This window comes from Oncorhynchus mykiss, chromosome 23 (assembly GCF_057628025.1).
Source record: "Oncorhynchus mykiss isolate SJ-2025 chromosome 23, ASM5762802v1, whole genome shotgun sequence".
NCBI classification, from domain to species: Eukaryota; Metazoa; Chordata; class Actinopteri; order Salmoniformes; family Salmonidae; genus Oncorhynchus; species Oncorhynchus mykiss.
In genome coordinates, this window is record NC_143044.1 from 11,971,927 (window position 1) to 11,987,139 (window position 15,213).

At 43.1% G+C, this 15,213-nt stretch overlaps 1 protein-coding gene across 7 annotated transcripts in view; it reads left to right on the plus strand.

Annotated features, from left to right (window-relative positions):
- Positions 1-13,878, plus strand: part of LOC110502446 (potassium voltage-gated channel subfamily KQT member 5) — a 141,383-nt gene extending 127,505 nt beyond the window's left edge. For 4 of the 7 annotated variants that reach the window (XM_036960013.2, XM_036960015.2, XM_036960014.2 and 1 more), the window contains 7 exons: positions 2,944-3,179; positions 6,421-6,529; positions 9,121-9,252; positions 9,456-9,590; positions 10,017-10,136; positions 11,087-11,213; positions 12,148-13,878. In XM_036960013.2, the coding sequence (XP_036815908.1) occupies positions 2,944-3,179; positions 6,421-6,529; positions 9,121-9,252; positions 9,456-9,590; positions 10,017-10,136; positions 11,087-11,213; positions 12,148-13,260 (1,972 nt within the window). In that variant the 3' untranslated portion in view covers positions 13,261-13,878. The remainder of the gene's footprint in view (positions 1-2,943; positions 3,180-6,420; positions 6,530-9,120; positions 9,253-9,455; positions 9,591-10,016; positions 10,137-11,086; positions 11,214-12,147) is intronic. The other 3 variants (XM_036960018.2, XM_036960019.2, XM_036960020.2) reach the window with 1 other exon arrangement.
- Positions 13,879-15,213: the final 1,335 nt, after the last annotated feature.

Here is a 15,213-nt window from a genome sequence, read left to right on the forward strand (position 1 = left end):
AGGAGGAGGGAGAGACAGAGAGATTTGTGACTTTAATTATGATTTTTGGTTATTGTTTTTACAATACAGTGCTCCTTTGGCAACGGTGGATTTCTCATGTCATGCCAGTGCAGCTTTTATAAATGTGGATTTTCTGTTGAGAGACATATGCATAGCACAGATGCAGTCACACACACACACACACACACACACACACACACACACACACACACACACACACACACACACACACACACACACACACACACACACACACATATACACACACACACACACACACACACACACACACACACACACACACACACACACACACACACACACAACCAAACTGTAATTCTCTGCTAATTCTGCAAACTATTAGAAGTTATGGGGTTTTGTATGCTTTCATTGGCTTCTCAAAGAACTTCTGTTGTGGTTTAGTCAATAACGCAAAAGCTTTTGAAATCGTAATTATACCCCATCTTTTCATGCACTTACATTTTTACAATTAGCTGTACAATTACATTTTTCCTACGCATCGCTCACATCAAGGGTTTATAACTTAGATAATGTTATTAGTTCCTTTACAGTAGCAAATTTGTTTGGTAAAACAGACGTATAAACTCAACCAGCTAAACTGTGTGTGTGTGTGTGTGTGTGTGTGTGCGTGTGTGTGTGCGTGTGTGTATACTGGGGTTGTGTCAGGGGGTGTGTCTGCTTATTCTGCTCTTTTGGAATCTATTCTTCACAACTAATGACTTCTGTCAATCTACACTCTTGAAAAGAAAAAGGGTTCAAAAAGGGTTCATCGGCTGTCCCTTTTTGGCTCCAGGTAGAAATATTTTGGTTTCCATGTAGAACGCTCTGAGGAAAGGCTTCTGAACCCTATCCCAATAGGGTTCTACCTGGAACCAAAAAGGGTTATTCAAAGGGTTCTCCTTTGGGGACAGCCGAAGAACCCTTTTAGGTTCTAGATAGTTCCTTTTTTCCTAAGAGTGTAGAGTGTAAGGACATAATCACCACAAATTAACCTTCATATTTTTCATGTAAACTCCTAGGCCTACAGCTAAATGTATGTGAGCCATATAATCCCCAGTTATATTTACTCTTCAGCACTGACAACATGGAATGTGAGATACATAATCGCAAGTTTAAACTTCTGACAGTATTGACCGTACAGATGTCTCTCGTCCCTCCATTTCATACTCCATGGTGTGTTAACCCCTTCCTCCTCTATTTGTCTTCCTCCCTACCCCGCTAGTAAGGGTCATAGTAATAGGAGGCGCTTCAGAAGGTATTACACATGGAAATTTAGGAGGTACCCACTACCCAGCATCCACTCCTCCCTGGTCACATGATCTCTGGGAATGCCTTCTAACTGTCAAGTGCATGCAGGATGATGAGAGAACCCCCAAACTGCCACCTACCCCCTTCCCGTCAATGAGACTATTGTATTTGCCCTTTGCTTGTCTAATGGGATTGCTGCCTGTTGCCTGTTGATTTTGACCCCCACCTCCCTTGGATCCCCTTATCAGACACAACCCCTAACTAACTGTATCCTGGTCCCCTTGGGTATCGGAAGTAGTTCTGTGTGTAGAAATCTGAACTCTTAATATAGTCCTTATTCTCTGAAATATACAGTCCATCTCGATCTCCATTGGCCTGCTGAGGTCCCTCAGCTTGGCTGCATGGTGCCACTGCATGAATTCATAAACAATGGTTGCAACCACCATTGCTGACCTTTGACCCCCTCTGATCCCTGTCTTCCACACTACCTTGATGCATCTTCATTGACCTGGGCTTGGGCAAGGTCCCTGTTATCGTTAATAACTTCCTTATCGTTTCTGGAGCGCAATATTCCCTCCTGAAGTTTCCACAAAAACTTTAGTGCCTGCAGAATCAAGCCTGAGCATTGGGCTTACTGTCACGCCATCTGATTGATGCACAGCATTGCATGCTTGTCCGGTTGGCATTGCAGGGGGGGTTTAGGGTGTGTCACAGGTAGAGGCTCTCTGCACCCCCCACCTGGCCATAAATCTACAGTACGTCTAAGCACAGGCCCATCGGCACAATACAGGTCTAAGTGTCCTAGAGATAGAGATAGTAGCCTACAGTTTTAGTAGTAGGAAAAGTAAGTCTTGCAGTGTTCCCTGGTAATTTTCTTTGTCTTAGAACAGTGGTCAGTGTCATACTACTGCAACTGCTCTCTAGAACAATAGTCCACAAGAGTTAGAGGACCTAGAGAGCTACAATGTGTGTACACTCTTATAAAAAAGGGTTCTTTGTTTGTCACCATAGGAGACCCTTTTTTGGTTCCAGGTAGAACCCTTGTATTAGTGAAGGGTTCCACTTGGATGTAGCGACAATAAAGTACACTTTATGGTTCTACGTAGCAACTTATTTTCTAAGAGTGTAGACTTCTGTTTCCACCCAGCTGATTCAGCTGCTTTAGTGCTGGGCTGGAGAAAAATCCTGCACATCCTATACAGATGTAGGATCTTCATTTGATCATCCTGTTGCAGGAGAACTCTCCTTCAATGCAGGACATTTTAAATGTGTAGTATATTTGAAGTTTAAAAAGGCTTCTGAAGTTTGTCATTTCCATTTTGAAATTTCAGACTTGATTTTCCATGTTTTATAATCACACATTTCACATTTCCTGTTTCTGCAGGATTATTTTCCTGCTGTTGCAAACTAGCTCTAATTAAGATTCTATATCTGTAGTTCCTCGGGATCGGGGTTAGGGACCACTCTCTTAGAGAGCAGATGGGGTAATCTAAGTGTGTTGTGGATGAGGTAAGCATGTTTGGTTTTGAGGAAAGGACAGTTCACTGCACTACACTGTGATTGTGCTCTGTGGGCACACATTTCTATCTCTCAGGTGGAATGCATAATAACAGGCTTTTGTTCTTTCTCTCTCTCTCTCTTTCTTCCTCTCCCTCTCTCTCTTTCTCTCTCCAGTACAAAGTTGAGCTTTAAGGAGCGGGTACGGATGGCAAGCCCTCGCGGCCAGAGCATGAAGAGCCGCCAGACATCCATCAACAACGACCGACGCTGTTCCCCAGGCAACGATGTGGCGGGCGCTAACACGGGAACCAGCCCTGCTAAGGTGCAGAAGAGCTGGAGCTTCAACGACCGCACACGCTTTAGACCCTCCCTGCGCCTCAAGAGTCAATCACGCACCGCGCCCTCCGAGGGTAAGTAGAGAGGATGTGTTGCCTCTGTGTGTCTGCGTATGTGTGGGTCTATGTGAATGTGTGTGAGTGCGGGTGTTTGTATAAGGTATGTGCTTTTTAAGAAGTCCACAAGGGGAGAGTCTAGGGCTGTTGCTGTGACCGTATTACCGCCACACTGACGGTCACGAGTCATGAAGGCAGTAAAATTCCACGTGACCGTTTAGTCACGGTAATTAAGCTTCTCCAAGCTCTGATGCTGCTGATGGCCATTATTAGCCTACCAAACTTGCTAACTGCCTTGTATTCAGCACACTATTGTCCCTCTAATCACTCTGACATCAATGCAAATGTAATCGAAAATCTAATCATGAGAGCCCATAAGCTCCTCTTGTGCAACATTTCTATAGGCTATGAAATTACTTAGTGATGGCCTCTATTAAAAAGAGGAGGATCCCATCAGCTTTCTATAGGCTGACTATATTTATTTCTCAACTTTCCTAATATTAAGCACATTGCTTCTTATTTACAACAGGACTATAGCCTACCTGGCTGGCATGAAAATTAACCACAGGAAAACCGTCCTCCATTTGCTATTTAAGTGCAGAGATTACATTCAGTAAGCTGCCAGTCCTAAACGCCAAACACCAGTCTCAACGTCAACAGTGAAGAGGCAACTCTGGGATCCTGGCCTTCTAGTATCTGTCCAGTATCTGTGTTCTTTTGCCCATCTTAATCTTTTCTTTTTATTGGCCAGTCTAAGATATGGCTTTTTGTTTGCACCTCTGCCTAGAAGGCCAGCATCCTGGAGTCACCTTTCCACTGTTGACGTTGAGACTGGTGTTTTGTGGGTACCATTTAATGAAGCTGCCAGTTGAGGACTTGTGAGGCATCTGTTTCTCAAACTAGACACCCTAATGTAGTTGTCCTCTTGCTCAGCTGTGCACTGGGGCCTCCCACTCCTCTTTCTATTGTGGTTAGAGCTAGTTTGCGCTGTTCTGTGAAGGGAGGAGTACACAGCGTTGTATGAGATCTTCAGTTTCTTTGCAATTTCTCGCCTGGAATAGCCTTCATTTCTCAGAACAGGAATAGACTGAAAAGCTTCAGAAGAAAGGTATTTTTTCTGACCATTTTGAGGCTGTAATCGAACCAACAAATGCTGATGCTCCAGATACTCAACTAGTCTAAAGACCAGTTTTATTGCCTCTTAAATCAGGACAACAGTTTTCAGCTGTGCTAACATAATTGCAAAACTATTTTCTAATGATCAACTAGCCCTTTAAAATGATAAACTTGGATTAGCTGACACAACGTGTCATTGGAACACAGGAGTGATGGTTGCTGATAATGGGCCTCTGTATGCCTATGTACTATATATACTGTATATCTCGCATTACTCATCTCATATGTATATACTGTATACTGTATCTTTCACTATCTATTCTTTACTATCTTTCCATCTTAGCCGCTCTGTCACTGCTCATCCATATATTTTATACTTCTATATTCTCATCCCATTCCTTTACTAGATTGTAGGTATTATGTTTTCTTGTGGAATTTGTTAGATATTAGGTTTTGTTGTCCAATTTGTTAGATATAGGTTTTGTTGTGGAATTGTTAGATATTACCTGTTAGATACTGCTGCACTGTCGGATCTAGAAGCATTTCGCTACACTCGCAACAACATCTGCTAACCATGTGTATGTGACCAATAACAATTTAATTTGATTTCAATTTTCATTTGAGGAAAAAGATAAATAAATATTACATTGTTGAGTTTCAGCTTGGAGCAGAAGTCTGTAAGGAAGCTACAATCTATCTGCAATATTCTTACGGCTAGGGGTTCCGCTAGCAGCACCCCTCAACAACATTCCGCTGAAAAGGCAGAGCGCAGAATTCAAAAATATTTTTGGGAAATATGTAACTTTCATACATTCACAAGTGCAATACACCAAATTAAAGATAAACTTCTTGTTAATCTACCCATCGTGTCCGATTTCAAAAGGGCTTCACAGCGAAAACACACCATATGATTATGTTAGGTCAGAGGCTAGTCACAAAAACACACACAGCCATTTTCCAGCCAAAGAGAGGAGTCACAAAAAACAGAAATAGAGATACAATTAATCACTAACCTTTGATGATCTTCATCAGATGGCACTCATAGGACTTCATGTTACACAATACATGTATGTTTTGTTCGATAAAGTTCATATTTATATCCAAAAATCTTAGTTTACATTGGCGCTTTATGGTCAGTAATGTTGTGGCTCGAAAACATCCGGCAAATTTTCAGAGAGCCACATCAATTTACAGAAATACTCATAATAAACTTTGATAAAAGATACAACTATTATGCACAGAATTATAGATATACTTCTCCTTAATGCAACCGCTGTGTCAGATTTCAAAAAAAGAAAAAGAAAAAGCAAACCATGCAATAATCTGAGTACGGCACTCAGACACAAAACCAAGCCATACCTGCCATGTTGTGGAGTCAGTAAAAGTCAGAAATAGCGTTATAAATATTCACCTACCTTTGATGATCTTCATCAGAATGCACTCCCAGGAATCCCAGTTCCACAATAAATGTTTGTTTTGTTCGATAAAGTCCATCATTTATGTCCAAATACCTCCTTTTGTTAGAGCGTTTGGTGCAAGTCTAGGCGAAAGTTTAGATGAAAAGTTCAAAAAGTCATATTACAGTTCGTAGAAACATGTCAAACAAAGTATAGAATCAATCTGTAGGATGTTTTTAACATAAACTTCAATAATGTTCCAGCCGGAGAATTCCTTTGTCTTTCAGCTCATGGCACTCTGGCAGGCCTCTGGTTGAATCAGCTCTCATTCGCCCCCACTTCCCAGTAGAAGCCTCAAACAACGTTCTAAAGACTGCTGACATCTAGTGGAAGCCTTAGGAAGTGTTTGACCCCATAGACACTGTATATTCAATAGGCAATGAGTTGAAAAACTACAGACCTCAGATTTCCCACTTCCTGATTGGATTTTTCACAGGTTTTTGCCTGCCATGTGAGTTCTGTAATACTCACAGACATCATTCAATCAGTTTTAGAAACTTCAGAGTGTTTTCTATACAATACTACTAATAATTTGCGTATATTCACTTCTGGGCCTGAGTAGCAGGAGGTTTACTCTGGGCACACTTTTCATCTGAACGTAAATATGCTGCCCTCTATCCCAAACAGGTTAAAGCTGATCTACCCCATAAAAAATAAATAACTTGACACTTCTTTTTGTCTCTCAGTGGACACAGGAATGGGGAATGATGACGCATTTGGCGACAGAGTTTGCCACTGTGATGTCACCGTGGAAGACCTATCAGCTCCATTAAAGGCTGTCATCAGAGCCGTCAGGTGAGTGCTTCAGCCAGGTCACCCGTGATACAAGTCAGTATTCGATGTAGAATACTGACGTAGAAACCGGCCACTAAGGGCAACAGTGAGCTCTGTTACCTTGAAGTATGGTTCTGTTTTAGATGTGCGTAAGCATCTCCCTCTGATTCCAAACGTTGCATGTTCAAATCCAGAGATAGAAAGTTGTTTTTGATATTTTTGTTTTCAGTCTATCCCAAACCATAACCCTTACCTTAACAATTTTGAGTTAATGCCTGAACCTAACCTTAACAACTCTGAGTTAATGACTAAACTTATTCTTAAACACTTCAAAATTTGACGTCTGGAAGAACGCCGAAATTTGACGTTTGCGAAACTTCTGACGTTTGTCGAATTCTGACGTGGGATTGTGAGAGCTGGTAGGAGTGCTTATCTACAGTGAGCTCTAAAAGTATTCGTACAGTGACAAATACTTTGTTGATTTTGCTCTGTACTCCAGCACCTTGGATTTGAAGTGATACGATGACTATGAGATTAAAGTGCAGACTGTCAGCTTTAATCTGAAGGTATATTCATCCATATCGAGTGAACCGTTTAGAAATTACAGCAGTTTTTATACACAGTCCCCCATTTTAGGGGACCAAAATAATAGGAACAAATTAACTTAAGTGTATTAAAGTTGTCCAAATTGTTATATTTGGTCCCATATTCCTAACACGCAATGATTACATCAAGTTTGTGACTTTACAAACTTGGATGCATTTGCTGTTTGTTTTGGTTGTGTTTCAGATTACTTTGTGCCCAGTAGAAATGAATGGTGCGGCAGGGTAGCCTAGTGGTTAGAGAGTTGGACTAGGAACTGGAAGGTTGCAAGTTCAAACCCCCGAGCTGCCCCTGAACAGGCAGTTAACCCACTGTTCCTAGGCCATCATTGAAAATAAGAATTTGTTTTTAACTGACTTGCCTGGTTAAATAAAGGTCAAATATATATATATTTTTTTATGTATTGTGTCATTTCGGAGTCACATAGTGAATGATGAGTGATACAGACGCACAACTATCATATCCCCAAGACATGTTAACCTCTCACTGTTACAATAAAAAAATTTGGGGGGTATGATATTTAAGCCTTTGTAACTTTCTCACTCATCATTATTCACGATTAATTCAGGACTATCCGTAATCATGGTATCATCCATATTAATGTAGAAGTATTTAGAAGCATTCTATTCTCCCTTAAAATGGAGGGACTGTGCAAAAAGTGCAGTAATTTCTAAACGGTTCACACGATATGGATGAAAATACCCTCAAATTAAAGCTGACAGTCTGTCCTTTAGCCTCATAGTCATTGCATCATTTCAAATCCAAAGTGATAGAGTACAGAGCTAAAACATCGAAACGTGTCACTGTTCCAAAACTTTTGGAGCTCACTGTATATCGCTATATAGATCTCTATATACAGTAGACTTTTGTTTTCTTACGCAATCTTTTGTAAAACATTCTATTTATTTTGTACATGACATGACTATTTTAAACAGTGTACATAGCAAACGCATCCCGACCACAATCTTCACTTAAACATAGAGCCTTCCAGGGCTCCTTCACCTCCCTCTCTCCCCTCGGCTCCTAAGGCTTTTAGATACAACACATCCAGAGCATGGGCCTCCTCTATGTTGTTCTAGCCCAGTGCTTCAAGGGGATTCTGCTAACCCAGTGATGGCTCAGGGAGAACAGTTTGGGTGTTTTTTGTTCTATCTGGCCCCTTACTCACTCTGACCCCGACAACATGTCTCTGTTTACTCATGTGGTCACCATACTGGCACTGTCTCTCCCTCTCCTTCACCATCTCCCTCCATCACTCTCCTTTTTACTACCTCTTCTCTCTCTACCTCCCTCTATTTTTCCGTTTCCCTTTAACTCTCCCTCTCCCCCACCTCTCTCTGGCAAAAGATGTCAAAAGATGTCCTATTTTGATTGTCTGCCAACACTCCAATTCCCACCCACAGGTTGTTGCTCCAGAGGACCCCCTCTCCCCTTGCCCAGCCTACTTGCTCAGCAGGCTCCCTTTGTGGGCAGCGGGAGTGGAGACGTGTCCCTGACTTTCCCAGGGTGTCGGGTTGACACCCTCTCAGTGAGAACTGTTTTCACAGCAGCTCATCTGTCATGATGGTTTCCATTTATACAGTGAGGATAATGAGCAACTGGAGCAGTTCTGGAGCCATTAGGGGGTCAGAATGAACCGACTGTAGAGAGCCACTTACCTGCATCAATATTATTCACTCAGCAGTAGCTGTACTTGTACCTTAAGGTGGAGGGATAGTACAATTCGAGTGTGGTTTAGTTACAAAATAGCTCAGTCAGATTTTGTTTACATGACATGTGCTACGGTTTCATAATGTTCTTGTGATAGTATTTGAGCAATGTTTATTTTACCTATACTCCAAAAACAAAAGGTAAAGGCTAAAGTAACAACTGTCAGCTAGCTTCTTGTCAACATGCTGGTTTATGCATAGTTAAGCTGTTGTTTCCCTCTAGTGGCTGACTAAGAGATGACAGGTAGATCATGGCCCAATGACATGATTCTGTTTGATTCTCATCACTTTTCCACTCAGGATCATGAAGTTTCATGTGGCAAAGAAGAAGTTTAAGGAGACTCTGCGCCCGTATGATGTGAAAGATGTGATTGAACAGTACTCTGCAGGACACCTGGATATGCTCTGCAGAATCAAGAGTCTACAGACTAGGTGAGATGCACACACACACACACACACACACACACACACACACACACACACACACACACACACACACACACACACACACACAGACACACATAAACACACACACCTTCATATCTATGTTCACCTTCACCACTTAATTCACGTGTGTGTCTGTCTGTGTGTGTGTGTGTATATATCTGACCCTCCTATGTACCTCTTCCTCCCAGGCTGGACACCATAGTGGGTCCTCCTCAGCAGCAGCTGCTGAGCCCCAGAGTCAAGACCTTTTCCTCCCCCTCCCTGCACTTATATTACAACCAGGCCAGGAGGAAGTCCATGCCAGGGACGAAGTCTGTCCCAGGGTTAGGCAACCCCCCCACCCCCCGCTCGCCTGCCTAAAATAGGCTAACTGTAGACATCTCATGCATCGATGTGTGACATTATGAATATTGTAGTCTCTTGCATGGTGTTATTTTTAACAATGTCTGAGAATAAATAATAATTTTTCAGGAGTTAGGATTGTTGTCTTCGGTTAAATCAGTGATATAACCCTGATTGACTTGATATTGCACTGTGTCTTTCAGCCAAAAGAGTGGAATCTACTATAGTTTAGTAGTGGATTGTAGTAGTGGTAGTCTAGTCTGGTTTTAAAGAATGTAATTGTAGCTGGTACATACGTGGTGCCTGTAGGTTTCCCTTTTTTGATACACTTCAAGTGTTTGTGTGTGTGTGTGTGTGTGTGTGTGTGTGTGTGTGTTGTATCTGACCCCCATGTCTCTCCCACACAGACTGGCCACTGGACTGGGTCCCACACTGGGCAGCAAACCTGGGAACATGTCCTCCCCCTCCCTGCAATTATATTACAGCCAGGCCAGGAGGAAGTCCACCCCAGGGATGAAGTCCCCAGGGTTAGATACCCCCCCTCCCACACCAACCCCTAATAACGTAGACCCGTTAGACACTACCCCCAACTCAATCCTGTCCCCCAGTTCCTCACACAGAGGACAGTTTGAAAGGAGATGGTGCTATGTCCATGTGTCCATCAGGGAGCACAAAGCCTGTGTTTGTAGATCTACAGAGGCAGGATAGGTTTAAAGGTGAGATGATGATGGCTCAACCTTCAGGCTTCCAAAGGGACTACAAGAGTTTCTAATATATTGCTTACACTATCCGGTCACTTTTAGATCTTTAGATTTAGAGCATCATAGTTCTGTATATATTGACCAGAAAGGACACACTGCTTTCACTGAATCAACCCAGATTTAGAAGCTTTGGACTCCCTGATGACATAAAGGTGTTCGGAAATGCTTCTTAAGAAATGGAAGCATTCAACTAGCAGATGTAACATATCCCCAAATGTGTGGTAGAAGTAAAGCTTCCTGTCTCAAATATCTTGCATGTTGCTGCGCTTAGGTGACATAGTAAAGATACAGCAGCAGCTGTCAATCTAACAGAATCGATGTTCCTCCTGCAAAGAATTGACTAATGAATAAGGATCTCTCATTGTGGAACTTTTGTGAACACAGGGAATGGCTGCAGTTACTAGTTGGTGCAGATTGTTGTTTTTAACATGAACTGTAGTTTGCACTGTAGCTAATTGAAGCTGTAGTTTAGAAACCCTGTATGATTGTGTGTTTGACTGTAGCCTGTGGTTTGTTGTGTGCACTGTGACTTTGTAGTGTGGGTTGTTGAATCTAATCATGGTGTGTCTGTTCTAACTAACTCTAACACTGACATGCTTCCATTAGAGTTAGGTCTGTTGCCCGCTGTGAAGGGCCCTTGGAAGAGGCTGGGGTGACGGTCGATGTGCCCATTTGTCCACTTTTTGTGATTAATACGACAAGTGTGTGTATCGCAGGGTGGATCAGATACTGGGTAAGGGCCAAATCCCCATCGACAAGAAGATCAGGGACAAGCTGCACCCTGACAGGGATACTCTGGAGGACATGAGCATGCTGGGACGTGTGTGTAAGGTGGAAAGACAGGTGACCAATTAAGCCAATTACATTAGTTTGTGTGTACTCGTAGAGAAGTGTCACTTGCACACACTGTAAAAAGAATCTAGTAGATTCAACTAATAATTAATTTAGTGACTGAAACATAGCCTTTTTTAGTTTACTAAACATTTCGGTCGAAGTGTTACCTGAACTTAACATTTTTATCTGGCCCAAACTTAGTTCCAACTTGAGAAGAATTAGGCTAGGGACACCCACACAGGGCTTTTAACACACAATGTTTTCAACTTACATATTTATTCAACATGTCCTTAGCTGGGATTTGAACTCACAACCTCTTGGTTCAAGTCTTTCTGATCGTCCTGCTACACCACCATATGTGTCAGATATCAGTTAATCTGACTATTCTCTCATCATTGATTTGATTGACTTATTTAATGATTGTCTGTTTGAATGTTACTCCTTAATCACTATAATAAATACAATTGTTTTTCTTGTGAACTTTTACCAGTGCAAAGTGTAGGAATACAGGTGAAATCAGTCATTGACACAGACATGGTGCTGTAGCAGGAAGATAGGAATTTCATGAACCAAGAGGTTGTTGTTCAAAATCCCTGAGAAAATCCCTGAGAACCTGTTGAATAATAATTACTGTATAAATGAACATGCACAATCTAATCATGTACAGTATGTCAGTATGTGTCAAATACGTAAGTTGAAAAACATTGTATGATAAAAGCACTATTTGAATGTTTGGGTGTTGCTAACCCAATGTTTGACTAGTTTTATGAAGTTGGAGCTAACTAAGCATTTTAAATTCAGGTAACAATTTGACCAAAAAGTTGAGTAAACTAAATGAGGTTTTACTATATAATAATTAGTTGAATCAACTAGATTTTTTAGAAAGTGCAATGAACCCTTGCTGCTTTTAACGGTCATGTCTCTTGCTCTTCCCCCCGCCCAGGTGACATCCATAGAGTCAAAGCTGGACTCTCTGCTGGATGTGTACAGGCAGGTGTTACAAAATGGTTCGTCTGCCCTCACCCTCTCCTCCCTGCCCCTGTTCGAGCTGGAGCACCAGACCTCCGACTACCGAAGCTCCATCCTCAGCAAGGACCTGTCCTCTGGCTCCCCCCAGGGAGGGGAGGGCAGAGGGGGGCAGGAAAGTGGTGGGGGGATGTCCCGGTCAACAACAGGCCATCTCTCCAGGGGCCTCCAGCTCATCCTGGCCCCCAGCGAGCTCACCCTCAACACCTGCCCCCCATCCTACCCTGCCTCCACTGCATCCCTCACGCCCTCGCCTCTCCTGCCGCCTGACAGCCCCTACCCGCTCCTCACCACACCCAGTAGTTTCCCCAGGCGAGCGCACTTCCCTGACCTCCCGCCCCCTCCACCATCCGCTGGTGCTGCCACCCTTCAGCTGCCCCCCATGGGCCCCCAGCAAAGACGTCCCCTCAGCCCCACCCAAGATGCTACACGAGGGGCTAGGCTGGAGCAGAGCTCAGGCCTCTCTATGGTGGTGGGCTCCGGGGTGGACCATGGAGAGGAGGGGGACAGAGAGGGTGGACATAGCTGGGGCAGGGTGCAGCTGAGGGGGAAGCCCCATTTGAGGGAGGAGGGCCCCTGGAGGAGGCACATGAGCCTGGAGGTGGACCCCATGCTGCTGCTTTCCTCTGGATGTGATGGCAAGCCCTCGGAGCAGGAACAGGGGCTGGGGAAGTCCCTGTCGGCACATAACCTCACCCTGCCATCTGCAGACAACCTTCCTAACCTGTCCTCCCCCCTCGGCAACAGTAGAAGTTCTAGTGACGACTGCCATGGCAACCCCGACGCTAGCAACTGGGGCGAGACGGACCTTTTCATCACCGGCCGTGACCTGGAACCGCAGGAGGACCAGTTTGATTTCCTGTCCCAGGGGAGTGACTTCCTGTCCCATCCCACAGCGGACGGTACTGGCTGCTTGGACGTTCTGCGGACTGAAGATGGGGGGTCCTTAAGCAGTCTGACTGGTCTCCGCACCCACACAACGGGCAGTGCAGAGTCCCTCAACCAGCCTACCCACGTACGACTAAAATAACTCTTCCATAGGAGTGAATAAGATAAACCCTCCCCCCAACACATACATTACCAATATTACCACTGGACAAACAACAAATATAATTGCAATTGTTGATTATAACTCTGTTTTTAAGAGATGGGGGGGGGGGGGGTTCTCACTCCTTTCAATCAAAGATTCCAGGCACCCTTTATACTCTCATACATATCATTGCATGGACTATTTCGAATTTCCTAAAACAGGAACAAGCAGAGAAACTAACAGGGGGAGGGGAGATAGGGGAGAAAGATTGGACAAAAGAGAGGATGGTCAGATAGTGTTAATGTTTGCTCTCTCGGCTATGCATGACCACTGCATGTCTAAACCGCACTTTGGGGTCGAGAGCATTCAAGCCCTGGAAACACAGTCATGATGGCTGAGCCCAACCTCATAAGTCCACATTTCACCTGTTTATCTGCATGTTCCAGTAATGTATCCTCCAAACCCTTGGGAGGCAATTATGAGCAGTCAGCAATTATTACCCAAATATAGAAAATGTCGTAAATAGATAATACAATAACTAATTTGATAATAACATAAGATAATCCTACTGATGTAAAGTTGTCAAAACATTTTTTTTTAAATACATTTTACAATCTTGTGTGGCCATTTGATTTTGATGACAAATCCAATATGCTGATTGGGTGCTCTAATCTGACAAGGCCAGTAGGATTCAGTATTTTCACTTTTAAAGGCATTTGAGTGAAAGACAAACAGCAGTCAAATAAGATCAGTTATTACTATGGTACTGTAGATGGTGAAACAAGGCTGTGGAACACTGCATTTGTCGGTCACAATAAACACTACAGGTTTCAGGGTTCCTTGTCGTACAGCTCATGAGCCCACAGTATTCCCTTCTGTTACTAGCTGGTTGACAGGGGACACTTCAAACTTTTAAAATAAATACAGTATATCTCCTCAAAGTGGATGAACATTAGTCTATGACAGGTTGGGGACATCTCTACAAATGGTTAGCAAGCCTACACTTTGTCAGTAGCTATAATGATCAGAACTTGTTACAGACTTGCCAAGGTACAGATGAGCGGCGTGAGAGTAAGTCAGAGGAGTTGGATCATGAATACAGGGAGAGAGGACCTGATCCACCATGTTTTAGTCCCCTTAAAGTAGTGGTATGTGAGCCTACAAGCCTGGCACTTCCAATAGAGCACACAGGATCTTTTGTCTAGAGAAGGCCACTGGTCTTGTGTGTCTACTGTCCAACCAATGTCATCCCTAATGATGCTGTCCATAGAGATACACAGACAGGAAAGTAATGAACAAGCCATGTTGTAAGTGGATGGAAAATATGGCAACAAGTCTGCTGTCAACTCCTGAATGTGATTTGTCTGTTGTTTGCATGTCCCACTGCCTTACGAGGCAGCAGCACTGCTGACTGCCACTCAGCCTGAACACAGACGACTGCTCTTGAATGAGAATATGCACAAACTGTGTTAGACATCTTTATTTTCTCTATGTTGCACCTTTTTGTTGTTGAAGGAGAGAGGCACAGCAGTCTTATATGTATTCTGTCGAGTTAACGATGACGGCTTCCATTCAACATGTTTGTTTATGTTTTTATTTCGTTTTTTGATTGGTGCATAGGTGCATTGGCTTAGCTGATTAGCAATTATACTGTATAATGTGTATATTTTATGTTCATATGTGTGACGTGACCAGCAAAATCTATATAGCTGTGTGTTACAATGGGATTTTGTATGAAAATGGCCCGAGTTGGTACGATAAATGCACAACTGAAAGCACAATTGTTTGGAGACGTTGGAACCTGCATATGTGACCGGTGGTGTTATTCTCTGTAATGAAATGTTTTCCAGATACATAATCAAAAAACTGCGCTACAGACAGGAAGTACTTGTACAGAGGACAGATGCATTGGAGGCAGGACTGAATATTGAATCCACTTGGATAACTATGGAG